The 13,576-nt window shown below is 39.7% G+C and overlaps 2 protein-coding genes across 7 annotated transcripts in view; both read right to left on the bottom strand.

Moving 5' to 3' along the window:
• Positions 1-7,701, bottom strand: part of RGPD4 (RANBP2 like and GRIP domain containing 4) — a 32,460-nt gene extending 24,759 nt beyond the window's left edge. Inside the window, exons 1-7 of the mRNA XM_031051184.2 lie at positions 7,630-7,701; positions 5,165-5,232; positions 4,569-4,680; positions 3,538-3,690; positions 2,498-2,728; positions 1,911-2,056; positions 119-311 (exon numbers count right to left, since the gene is read on the bottom strand). Of these exons, the coding sequence (XP_030907044.2) occupies positions 119-311; positions 1,911-2,056; positions 2,498-2,728; positions 3,538-3,690; positions 4,569-4,680; positions 5,165-5,232; positions 7,630-7,701 (975 nt within the window). The remainder of the gene's footprint in view (positions 1-118; positions 312-1,910; positions 2,057-2,497; positions 2,729-3,537; positions 3,691-4,568; positions 4,681-5,164; positions 5,233-7,629) is intronic.
• Positions 7,702-10,955: 3,254 nt separating this feature from the next.
• Positions 10,956-13,576, bottom strand: part of LIMS1 (LIM zinc finger domain containing 1) — an 82,251-nt gene continuing 79,630 nt past the window's right edge. For 5 of the 6 annotated variants that reach the window (XM_031051061.2, XM_034074498.1, XM_031051062.2 and 2 more), the window contains exons 9-10: positions 13,321-13,396; positions 10,956-12,467 (exon numbers count right to left, since the gene is read on the bottom strand). In XM_031051061.2, coding sequence (XP_030906921.1) covers positions 12,353-12,467; positions 13,321-13,396 — 191 coding nt within the window. In that variant the 3' untranslated portion in view covers positions 10,956-12,352. Of the gene's footprint in view, positions 12,468-12,888; positions 13,052-13,320; positions 13,397-13,576 lie in introns of those variants that run through there. The other variant, XM_031051066.2, reaches the window with a different exon arrangement.

Here is a 13,576-nt window from a genome sequence, read left to right on the forward strand (position 1 = left end):
AGATAGTCCTTTAGGCACAAAACACTAGTTCATCTCGAGACTACAGGAGCTCACACATGTAAACAAAAACTTTTCAAGAACTGCATCAACTAAAGGCATAAATTGAAAAATTACTTACTTGGAAGCTTATCAGATAGCACAATGCTGCTAGTTCACACACAACTCTCCACTGTGCCTCATTGTGTTGGGCCATTTTCAGTAGCAAAGTTCCAGCATGCATGTATAGCTGTCCTTTCATTTCCACAAAGGTACGAGACAACTCATCAGCCCCATTCACATACGGTTTCACTGACTGAAGCATACGATCAAAACTAGAATGTAGAGAAGACTGATTCTAAAAAGAGCTCTGGTAAAAGCTATAGCAGATGGTTTTGGTTGATGTTATTTAACTATGAATCAAGTAGCTCCATAAGTCAATGCTTAATACTCCACTGTTTAAACCTGAGTTGCACTATCAGGTACAACTATGGTCTCAACTCTCAAAGTTCTCAACTTAGTCTACTGAGTAAAACATACAAATATTACTTCAGTATCTAGTTTTTTCTCAACACATCTTTGCACAGCTGCTTTCGAAACTATCCTCCCAAACAATGTTGATAAACTTGCTTGCTACTGCAGATGTAGAGACATGCAGGACGCACTGGTCACTTTGCTCTTCCCTGTCATTTATCAGAAAGGCCCAAAATACAGCTAGACAGGCTCTTCAAAAATAGAAGCTAATGTAGAAATCTGAGTAGCCGTAGGCTAGCATACAACCCCCACTTAGGCTTTCCAGAACACAGTTAAAATGCTCTTTCAAATACCCACAGAATCCCAAGGGTTGGAAGGGACCTTGAAAGATCATCTAGTCCAACCCCCGCGCAAGAGCAGGGTAACCCAACAAAACTAAAATGGTTTGTTAACATTACTATGAGCTGGAAGTGCTTCAGCCTTTCACTTTGAAAGGCTCTAAAACAGCAGCAGAAAACCCAAGATAGCTGTGGTCAATATTAGAGGCAAAAAAAAATAACATACTTGGGTATTAAATATTCCTCACCCATTGTCTGCATTGCTTCAAAAACTCACTTAAGATTACCAGATGGAAGAATATTATTTTATAAATTGTAACAGCCATTGCATAATTAAGGAACAAAGGTAAATCAATAAAAGCCAGTAAGGAAAGGAAAGCTAATAGGAAGAAAAGAACACAAACCTTAATCAAAAGTACTGACTACAAACAATTAGTTTTTACTACTTTAGGTGTGTCACAGATGATACACCTTGAAACCAGCTAGTTTAGCTGGCCCTGTAATACCACCAATTTTCCCTGAAGGAGAGTGTTCTTACTGCAAGTGGCTTCCTCCCTCCCACTTACACTATATATCTGAGTTCCTAATTATTCCCAGTCTGTTAATTTAGAGCAAAAATGATCAGGTCGAAGTTAATATACAAGAGATGGTGCTTGCCTTTTTTTTTTTTTTTGGGGGGGGGGGCTCCCTTTTGTTTTGGTTGGGTTTGGGTGGTTTTTCCGTTTGGTTTGGGGGATGGGGTTTAACTGTCTGGGAAATCTGGATTAGTCAATTGGTGAAGTACAGAACAACATTCTCTTACAGAAGGGAAAGAATGGACAAAATTAATTGATCCAGGATATTAATGAGTCTTCTCCATTGCTGCATGACGACTATTGAAATAAGGCTAGCATCTCTGTCAAAAGACAGAGCTGCAGGTTCAAACCCAGCAAGAATAATTCTCAGTAGTTAGTACAGAGAATCTCCTATCCACAAACACACAGTGAAACAGAAGATAGGTAGATGTTCTGTAACCCAGGAAAAAATAACCAACCAACCAAAAACCCAACAAAACCCCAACCAATTCTTAGAGTTGACTGGGTTGGTTTTTTACTACAAGAAAATAATTTTACTAAACAGTACCTTTCAAGTGCTTCTCTGCATTCCTGAACATCTCTAGAAGAAAGTGTCATTCTTACAAAGCTGGAGTAGGCCAGCAGATGATCTTTCTTGATAGCTCTCCAGTTACTTTTATCAGACTCCAAGTCTTGTAAAGATTCCAGATATTCCTAAAGAAGAAAGTTCATCACAGGATCAGGAACAGTCATCCTTCCCGAAGGCAAGGGCAGTACTTCTCCAAAACATATTAGTAGCATTTAGTGCATAATCCAGTTTCATAGGTGAGACCTTAACACATTCTTCAGCACCAAAGTTCCAGGGAACTATTTGCCTGAGCAACTTTATCCCCAATGGAACTGCTGTACCTAACTCAAGCTTTTGAAGTTAGAAACTCAGTATCTCTATAAGGCTTAATTTTAGGGAGATAATTTCAATTAGAAACAAAACTAAAAAACCCACAAGAAGTATTTTGTAATTCCACTGGTTTCAGTAGACTTGCAATTGAAGGAGTTATCACTTGAGAAATAGGTGACCGAGTAATGACACTAAGAGAAACAAACCAGTTAAAAAGATATGGAAGACTATCACAGGACCAAAACATGATTAAACACCTCAAATGTCTCTACAACACAGGAGCACCATTCCAAGCTTGACTGCAAAGGTATTCTTTTTTCTGCTTCTTGACAATGGAGCACAGCATCTCGTAATCTATTATTTGAACGGTAGAGTGCAACTAGTCTGATGTTTATGTAGACATCATCTGGTCTTGCATAAAGTTCTGCTTGAATCAAGTCAAAAAGCTGATTCCATCCATCTTCACCTTTACACTGGAGTAACTGCTCCTGTTAAACATGAAGGCAACATGTTAACATTCCATTTCCCATGAGTCTTCAGCAACTCCAGTACCAGTTAGGTTTTTTCCTCCACTGTACAGACTACATTACTCAAACTACACAACTCTTAATACTTCTCAGGTATTACATAAAGTCTGACAAAATACTCAAATGTTTTAAAATTGAGATAACTATCATAGAAGCAAATTCTCAGAAGAATTTGTCTCTTCTCAACATTAAGTAATGCTTGTCAAACCATGTGGTTCAATGAGAGCATACCCAGCCATAGACTAATTTGCTTAAAAAAACCCAGACATTTTAAGACTTCGGTGTGGTTGCTGTCTAGTTACACAAAATTAATATACCTGTGCAAAAGTGCGATTGCATGGCTGAAAACCTTTACAGTCTTTGTGAATTACAACATTTCTCACATTCTGCAGAGTAGATTGTCATACAGATTTTAAAACAAACAAGAAGCGCAGAGCAAGAAAGCCTGAGTTCACACACCTGCAACCTTCTTGCAAGTGATAACAGAAAGATCAACTAGTGCCTATTCTTCACTTCTGGAATGTGATAGCTAACAGTTTCTCAGTGTTTTTAGACGATTAACCTTGAAACATTAAAGCCTGTAGCTGCAGCTTTCTTAAAAGCTAGACAAAAGTGTCAGACTGCAAAAAAAGTAATACCTAACAGATTTTATAAAGATTCTAAACCAATGTTGCTGAGAAAACTTTAGCACCAGGTGATATACAAAAAGCATTGCAGACAGATGCCGCAAGCTTCTTTAAGCCACAGAATAGAAATAATTTGAAATTTACCTTCAACCTGTAAACAGCAGGACTCCCAGGAAAGAGCTTAGCAGCTCTCTCAACCCAATATTTTGCTCTTCCATCAGTAATGTCATTATTGCATAGTAACTCTGCAATCTTCAATACAAGATCTTTCTGTGTTGGGTTCAACTCCACAGAGCGCTGTTTTTTCCAGTGCACAGAAAGGAGGAAAATCAAAAAGTAACTCGATCTCACAATCCATATACAACAGGAAACAGTTATCCCTCCACAAACAGACCCAGCTATTCAAATTAGTTAGATCTATCATTACAGAATATACTAAGAAAAACCTTTCTAAACATCTCCACTAGTTTACAGCACCCAGATACAGCTGTTGAAATTCAGAAGACCATGAGAGAAATAATGCAAAAGCCAGCTCCTCTACATCTACCTCTAACTACTGCTATATACAGGCAGTAGGACTATAAGGACCTCTGGTCTAGCCAGATATGGACACTTTAAAAAATGTGATAGCACTTCATGGAGTTGTGTTGGCAAACTGACTTCTGAACACATCATCTACCTCCACAAAACCAGAAGACATTCCAATCAGGAATTTGACACTGATATGCTCATCTAATCAAAATTAAACTTGCCTTTCCCTCCTGCCCTTACCCCCTCCAAAACCCACCAAACAAAAGCCACATTACACCTACAGTCTCCTAGTAGCAACTAGATTCCTGTTGTGATCACAGTCCACATTAAGAAATTCTATAACACAGTCACAGATCCTTAGTCCAAAAGGCAATGTATGACATGGGAAGAATTTAACAGATCAAGTCCAGAACAAAACACAAAGCATCAGCTTAAGATATACACTACTGAAGGAAGAGATATCAAGTAAAAAAATTTCCTCTACAGTGCTTCATTTGCTTTTCATTGTCACATGTGAATAAATAATACAGTTTTTCATAGAACACATTTTCTTCTATGGTTTTCAGAATGCCCAGCACGGAAGAATTTTAAAGTCCATTTACAAAGGAATAAGGCAGGACATTAGGGGTCAGTGTAGTACTTACCTTGTAACACCCAAAAGCTTTTTCTACATTATCCTCAGCTTCATAAATTTGTCCAAGAAATCTGTGTGCTTTGGGATCTCTCTCTTGTACGTTGAGGTATGTTGATATGTACCTACAGAGGGGGAAAAAGTCAGTGACTTTACCAATATTTTTCAACATTCCCCATCCGCCAAGCTGTAATGATAACTTAATCTGCCATACAGGAAAGTACAAACATATTTTGTTCTAGATATTTTGTCTGGACTTTAAAGTAAGGAGCAACACAGCTTTACATGTACAGATGCTACTCACTCGCCAGTAAGTATTTCTGTTTATTAAAAAAAAAAAACAAAATAGCAGTAGTTAACAGAAACAGTAAGATCTACATAATACAAGGAAAAAAAATGTAATTTTAACCAGGTAATTTTTTCACTACCATGTAACTAATCTTTTTCTAAGTTGTTGTTTTATAAAGATTTAAATAGCACTCCACCCACAATTACTGCTACCTTAAAAGAACAAGATAGTGATCTTGCTTCTCTGGTCTACTTCACATTAATTTAGCTTTTCACTTACACTTTAGAGAACAGAAAACCAGACATACATCAACACATTACCTTTTAGCAAGTTCATATTCCTTAATTTCAAAATACAGCTTAGCAAAGAGGAATCCTTTCATCGATTTCTGAAAGAGAAAAAAACATGACATACTTCAGACATACAGTACTGTTAAAATAACTCAAAAGGATGACCCTTTTCAGCAATGCATAATACTCCTAAATGCCTGAATATGGCAAGTTATTACAATCTCAAATCCACTCCTCACATTCAAAGGTTTGGAAAGATGTAGGATTAAGAAATTAAAGACTAAGAGTAAGAAATTAAAGACTAAGAGTTTTTCCTATAACTGACAAAAGCTACAACACAAAATAGAGATTATGAGCAAAGCAAACAAGCCATCACACATGTGGAATTCCATAAACACTTCTGATTAAAGAGAAAAGAGGGTCAGTTATATTTAGTCTCTTTTTTTGCAATGTAGCAAAGAAAAAGAGAATCCTACAAACCCAGAGAGACCTGCCATTTAGCCCTACTGTAATATATTGCCATCAGACACTACTGTTTAAATATACTTGAGGAAAAAGCAATTTCTACAGAAGTTGTTCTCAGTTTGGATAAGAAATATGTTTATACAGTTTATTTCTGATGTTGTCAGGCTAAAGTAACTTGAACATATACACCCTATATGCAAAAGATGAGACATTTTCAAAGATAATTTTTGTGGAGTAGAACAAAGAAACAATAAATGAAAAAAAAAATTAGTATGCAAAGGGCAAGATGACAGATCATGGACAGGAGAAAAAGAGTGAAAAGAACGAGCTAAAGAACTAAGTCACATGCAGAAACATCAAAAACATCAACATATACGTAAACCTTACAGAAACATAAAGCTTGAGCTACTGGCATCAGTTCAAAAGCAGATTTTTATTAGTTCCAATTATTTTTGGTTCACAAGCAAATCAGTGATTCCAAACAATGTGTATATTTTGAATATTTTTCAGTTACTATCCTCCCTCTTTCTCCATTCTACTATTAATGAAAAGCTTTAAAAAGCAGTTTAGAATTAAAGCAGGCCTCCTAAGATCCAAGATACTTCAAGTTTTCAGTCTGTATTTTTGCAGTATGTTACAATAAGAAGCACTGAAACATTTAGGAATGGAGTCACACTTGGCATCTCCTTTTACACCTGGATGAAAACAAACCTCAAAATAAACATTTTGCAGCCTTGTAAGAACCATTCCCTAACAGCAACACAAGAAAGTAATTATTTCCACCACTGACTGTGCTGATACAGTTATTTGTAAGCATTACTTAAAAAGATCAAAATACTTTAAAAATCTAAATACTACCTGTGCAACAGTTGGTCCTAAGCACAGCAAGAGAGAATTTTTGTTGTTATCATTTTCAATAGAAATACCAAAACAATTCAAGGGCATTTCATTTCTGGCAGTGATGTACCTGACACTGGTCTAAACAGTACCCAAGTTAATTAAACAAAAACACAGGACAACTTTGTTGCTGTTGGGATAAGTATAAATGATGATGATCATCATTACACAGGCCTTGCATAAAGCCCCAACTGCATCATGGTGAACATGGATGCATTCACTCTACACAACACACTTCTGCAATAAAATCAATTCAGAGTAGCAGAACAGGATCCTTCACGATTAAACAGCTCCCATGAATTGCATCACTGTGACCTGTATACTATTTCCAGATATAATGGCAAACAGCAACCAGTCATGCGGAGTTCCTCATCGTTCTTAGAAGTTACTAAAGTACAGTAGGAAAAGTACTTCCTCCCAGTTCTCCCTCTCTTAATACTGTTACTTCACAAAGTAGTTATGCAGATAAGAATATTAGTCATGTAAAAGGAAACTGAAAGTATCTCATATGCTCCCTGTTTGGAGTCTATTTCTCTAGAATACAGAAACTCAGGAAACTTAGTAAGTACACTCACAAAACTGAAAAATTCTGTACTCGGACAACTAGTGGGCTCTTTAAAACTACACTAGGGCTTACCAGGTGCAAAAGGCAGGCACACAGCTCTGGTAAACCACTGCTCGTGGTTAGGGAAAACATCTCCAGTACCAAAACTACACGTCCTTCCTCACCGTAGCTTCCCCTGCCTCATTTCACTTAACGAAACCCTGAACAAATACGGACTCAGAAATACTCCCACAGACACCACAACCCCCTTTTCCTGTTACCGCCATGTCTAAGGAAGGGGAAGACAGACCCAAATCGAGCACCCCAGCGCCAGATACGGCGCGGGGAGCGGCAGCACACACAGAAAACAGCCACCTCCCCCGGCCAGGTAGGAGCAACGAGGCCTCTTGCCCGGTAGCCCCTAAGAAAGCAACGGAGACCACCGCTGACGTCCCATGCAAGAAGCCCCACCACGGGCTGCGCCGAGCCGGAGGCCACCAGCAGCCGCAAAGAGCCCCCGGGATTGGTGCAGACGGGACGGGCAAGGCCGTGGAAAGCCCACTGTCGGCCCGCGGCCGGGAGCACTCACCTCTCTGGGGGAAGACGCGGCGGCCTGCACAGAAGCGACATACCGCTCCACTTCGGGCTTCGTGCGCCTCATCATGGCGCCGCTGCGGCGGAGGGCCGCGCCCGGCCCCTCTCCCTGCGGAGCGCCTGGCGCGCCGGCCTTCGCGCGGCGCCTTCGGAAGGGAAGGAGGAAGCGACGTCCTCAGCCGACGCGGGGGCCGCGACACGTTACGCAATTCCCGCGCAACCGTGCAGGCCGCGCTGCAGCCGGAGAGTGCGCGAGATCCGGGCTCGGGGCGGGGGCGGAGTCACCGGGGTGGAGTCAGGGGGGGGGGAAGGGGGGCACTCTCTGCGCATGTGCCATGGTGGGGAGAGGGGTGGTGGGGTGATGGCGGATTCAGTTTGGAGCTAGGTGCAGGCTCAGTCGGGTTTTATGCCTCTTTCCCGGAGAGGCCGCTGAGGTAATGGCAGAAGCTCTTCCTGTCGCCTCCCGGAGGCCGTAGGGCCCCGAGCGGTCTGGGGCGGACGTGTTGGGCTGGGGTGAGGCACGGCGTGAAGGCTACGTGATTGTTGTACCCCCCCCTCAATGTAAGGGGCAACTGGTCATTGCTCCGTTGTTGTAGGCCAGCTTCCGTTAGTGCACGGGTCTTCTGCTGTACCAGGGGACCTTCACGTGTGTGGTACCGAGCCTTAGTGTTTCCTGACTTAAGACTCTGCCTTGTGGTTGTCAGCAACTGTAAACACAAAGATATCCAGTGCTCTAGAAAATGAGTTTCCAAATACTTAAGTAGCTGTGGTGAGAAACTTTACAGGCACTGTGAAAGCATGATTATGCTCTTTGTTACCATCCTGGAATGCAGGTGGGAACATGGGTCAAAAGATAAGAAGACTGGTAACTCTCAAGGCAAACGAAATGTGCAAATTCTAAGTTTGCTGGTTCTGGGATGGTGGCTCACAGTGCAGTCCCAAGCAGGCAGTCTCATGCTCTGCTCCTTGGAACTACTCTTATGTCAGTTCAGACACTTCAGTCAAAATGAGGCCACTGGGCTGTGCCTCTCTAAAAGCATCATTAAACGCTGTCCAATTCTTAATATCAAGCAACCCACTGATAGCCTTGTGAGTCCTGTTACACCTACAAAATACATCCCCACTGTTTTTACTATTTTTGCAGGAAAAAAAACCAAGAAAACACAGCTGCTTGGTCCTTTAAGGAGACCAGCAGCACCCATGTAACAACCTGAGTGAAAGAATAACCCTTTTTTATTATTCTATTAATGCTGATTTATTTAGACATTGGATTTAATTCCCCAAGAAAGAAGAGATATTTTTTTTTCTCTGTACTTCTCTGCAGTGTGTCCACAGCTGGGGTTACCAAACAGTTTATGAGGGTATGCCAGGCTGAGTACTAAAAGTCTTGGTACTGATGCAGAGAATGGTGGAATTGTCTCAGCTGGCTCACTGGAGGAAATTACTGCTGTTCAGCTGATGGGGAGGCACAGAAAATTGCCTTCTCGCACACAAGATCCAATGTGCCTTGACACTGGCTGCTGTTTCCCACCCATCCCTGTAGAGAGGGCACACCCTGTGTTGTCCCTGGTGAGGACAGCTCAACAGGCCAGCTCACCAGGCAGTGCAGCAGTTGACTCTGGTGTTGTCCCTGCAACCCAACTGTGTGCAGCTCAGCTGGCTATCTGCATTATGGAACTGAGCCCAGCACTTGCAAGAGCAGCAGCAGAAAGGCTTTAGGCTATTTCTTCCCCCTACACCCACTGGGCTTTATGAAGCACTCCCTACTGTTAGTCTAAGCAGGAGCTTCTAAAGGCATTTCTTTTCCTCTTGTGTGACTGATCCCAGGCAGAAAGGAGACAGACTTTTGAGACATCCATTCCCAAATCCCAGGCTCACAGCCTTTTTTGAAAGGCCTAATAGGGGTCATGGGTAGAAAAATAATAATTAAACTCTGCCTCTTCCAGGAAAGTATGTGCAGCTATGCATAATATTTAGAATACTAGCAGGCCAGGAAGTGAGCTTCAACACCAGCCATGCAATCATCCATGTTCTAATTGCTAGCTTGCTCCCTGACTGTTTTGCAATTGCTTTTAATTAATCCTTTTCATGACAATGTCCAGGGGTATTATTTCAATGATAGTTCACTCCAAAGACAGCTCCCAGGAGAGCAGTATGGATTTAGTGAACCCTCCACTCGAGCTAGGATTCCAATAATAATAATAAAAATCACCATGAGGGTGATTAAACACAGGAATGTATTTCCCACAAAGGTCTCTGAAATCTCATGTGGAGATACAGCTTGGCTGAGCAAGACCTTCAGTACTGATCCAACTTGAGGTAGGTATGCTTTGAGGAGATGGTTGGGCTAGTTGATCTGTAGCAGTGCTTTCAACCAGCCTTTTCCCATGATTCATCAGGCTTTGAACGCTCAAGTACCCTCAGATGTTCTCAGTTGTGGGGTCCAAGATACATATGCTCATGTTGATGAAATAGCTGCTGCATTGGTCAACAGTAGCAGAGCCTTCACCATCAGGAACTTGGAAACAAATAAAACCTGTGTTAGGACCACAGGGCTACCACTGAGCTGAAAGCAGACATGTGGCTGCACAGTGCAAACAAGGCCTCTGTGTTGTAGATGGATGTAACTCCAAGCAGTGTGGATGTGAGCCAGGTCTTGCCATTTAGCCTCAGGCTTAAGGACCATACCCAACTCTTCAAACAGTAAGACTGTTTATACATAGGCTGAAGGAAAAGATGTACAGTCAGTGTAACATGAAAAACCTAGAACAAGAAAGAATTGCTGAGTACAGTCTACTCAATCCATGGCACAGTACAAAATCCCAGTGGGACTACCATGCTAGTTATGTACATTTATATGGCACATTTTAAACTTTTCCAGTGTTGAACAGAGTCAGGACTATGTTCAGTTGCTGAACTACCACATTTGATAACTACATAGGATAAAGTAGTCAAAAAATACCATATCTAGCACGAAACTGGAAGTTTGGGGTGACAGTTTCATTATAGTCAAAGTAGGACAGAAGTTGTTAGTAAGGTGTATGTTTTAAACTGAAATGAGACACTTTCTTGGGGAAAACCTAGTGACTGTGCCAATGCAGAAAACATCCAAAAGGATCAAGCTATTCTTCATAAAACAAATTGCGGTTTCTCTCGTGAATCTAAGAACTAACTCCTGTGAGGTATTTAGGAAAGGCACATGTCTCCTTTAACTCAGGATAATAAGGAAGTATTTACATACATTCACAGGTAAAAGCATAGGGAACCAAGAGAGCTTAGTTACTTTCCCACCCTTCTCAAGCACTCATTTAACAGAGGTGATACAAGGTTTAATAACATAGCCTTTATTGAGGACACTGGAAAGCAGGTGTTTTAAAGCAACTAATTTTTCATAAACAAGAAAGAAAATTTTACTTTCTATGATGTAATTACATAAAATCTGTTTAAGTCACTAATATGTAAAAAACAAAATAAAAATGTGTACTTCATAATGTAGTACCATCAAGAAGTCCTAAGTAACTATTTTCTATAAGAAAGGGAAAAATGAAACAGATTTGCATGGACAGAAGTCAATAGTAGAAAACAATTCAATGTGTGTTATACAGAATTCTGATGATTTGTGAGCTCAGTTCTTGAGGATCGCTATAGAAGTAGATCCTAGCAGGATCAAACCTTGTATATTTACACTCTTAGGTGTAAAAGGAATATTGCCAGTTCACTGAAATATGCACTTTCAGTACTGTTCTGAAAATCAATGAAGTCTAGAAGCTAAATTTTTTAAGTTCAGATGTTCACATTTGAAATAAAATACCTCACATCCTGCATAATTAAGGCAAAGTATGTTATCTTTTGAAAATACCTTGTATATATTTCTGCATAAAAATATGAAATAAAAAATAAAACTATATATATATTTCATAGAACACTGTTATGTATGGTCCAGCAGAATAAGGCACAAAAAAGTAAATAGAATGCAAAAGCATATATAAAAGTTAATATGTTATTTTGAGTGGAATATAGCAAAATTCAAGTAGTTCTGAGTATGCTCATTTCTTGCAATAGGAATACATATGTTATATAGGTATTTCATGCTAAGCCTGATGTACAAAGATTCATCATTTAAGCATAATCTAGAAGAAGTAGGTCATTTGTAGAGTGACTTTAGAGTACTTAGAAATCTGATCAAACCATCAGAAACAAGGCCTCTTAATGGGACAACTTGGCCTGAAATCCAAGCATATTTTTTCCAACAAGGAGAAGTATATTAGATTCTTGCCCAAGTCACTTGACTTGGGCTCATTTTGTGTGCATGCTCAATATGAAGGTTAATATTTTCGTTAATATAAATGACAACACATGCCCCAAAAGTTGGACACATTTGCACAATTTCTTTTCACAGGTGTTCACAAGCAAATTCTCTCTGTAAAATTCCAGAGATGACTGTGCAGAATGGGCCACCTGCATCAGTTCAACTGCATTATCACGGTCAGAAACCCTTCCAGTGAGAGGGTATTTAATTTAGTTCAGAAGTACAGTGTTTATCAACAAATAAGCACACATGTTCTCATGTAGAGAACAGAGACTCTTAAGACAATTTCATTAGATAGAAGGCATACATCATAATTTGTTGCCTGACTGCAGCCTCAAAACAGCTCCATTCCCCCCAACTAATATATATATAGGATTTTCACAAAGGAGTTGGAGAGCAGATGAAGTCTTCACTTCCTTCCCAAGGTTTCAGATAGTTTCTTCAGTCTTTTCTTCAGCTCTAGAGGAAACTTCTCATAACACTTTTTGCAGACAGGTTTCATATCAAACTCAACAAATTTATTCCTAAAATGACAAAGCAAAATATGGGCAAAGTCTTATCATCAGGGATAGTGAAAAATACATTTTAAAAGTACACTATTAAATGTACACAGGCAAAAAATTACAACTGCAGTTTATACATATCTATGAAGTTACTTTTACAATGTTATACCCTGTAAACAGTAATTACACATACCCTGTTGAATAAGTTACCCTGTTTTTACCCAAATGCTCATATTTATTAACTGTGGCATTTAAAAAGCCTTCAAAAACTAACTGAAGAGCTAAACAGACTGAACATAAGATAATGGAATAACAAGTTAAGATTTCAAGTTGCAGTCGTGTGAAAAATATTTTGGTTTTGAATGCCATAAATTCATGCAGGAACTCAAAATAAAAGCATCCTTAGCACTGACCAAAGAAGAAAGGAGCAGAGATGGTGGTGAGAAGGAAAAAAAGTTTACAAACAGATTGGCTTTTTCTTTTTCTGCTTCTCTTTATCCTTTGCTTCACGTTCCCGTTTGGCAAGTCGTCGCTTAAATTCATCTGGCATTTTCTCATAACAGTGTTTGCAGACAGGTTTTAGATCAATTTCAACAAATTTATCCCTTTAGAGTTAAACACAGAAAAAAATAAAGGACAGAAAAGGAGAAGAGTTAAGAACATTAGGTGAAGGAGACCTGAACAGAGAGCTGAACGAGATGTAAATTAGTAAGTGGAACAAGAAGAAGAAAGATGTGCATGTTTTCTCAATGCTGCTTTATATTTTTTTTCATACTGTAACAGTTACACTATAGGAACATCTACACTCTGAAGATAAACACTGATGTGTTTTGAAGGCATCACTCGAAGGCATCACTCTTATTGATAAACTTACTTGAGTGTTAACTTAGTGTTGCAAGTTGAACAAGCGAAACAGTTCACACACCATGCCTTATTCAGAGCAGACACAACTAGGTGATGGGAGAAAAAAGAAGTCATTAACATTACAAAAAAAAAAACAAAAAAAAAAGTTGTTTCAGGAATTTTAAGCTCACATGTTCATAAGTCATGAAGAACAGTCATCTGATTCTTGTATCAAGTATTGTGGATTACAAGAATAACGTGGCAAGACAAGAAAGGCACATGGGAGT

Source organism: Melopsittacus undulatus, chromosome 2, assembly GCF_012275295.1.
Source record: "Melopsittacus undulatus isolate bMelUnd1 chromosome 2, bMelUnd1.mat.Z, whole genome shotgun sequence".
NCBI classification, from domain to species: Eukaryota; Metazoa; Chordata; class Aves; order Psittaciformes; family Psittaculidae; genus Melopsittacus; species Melopsittacus undulatus.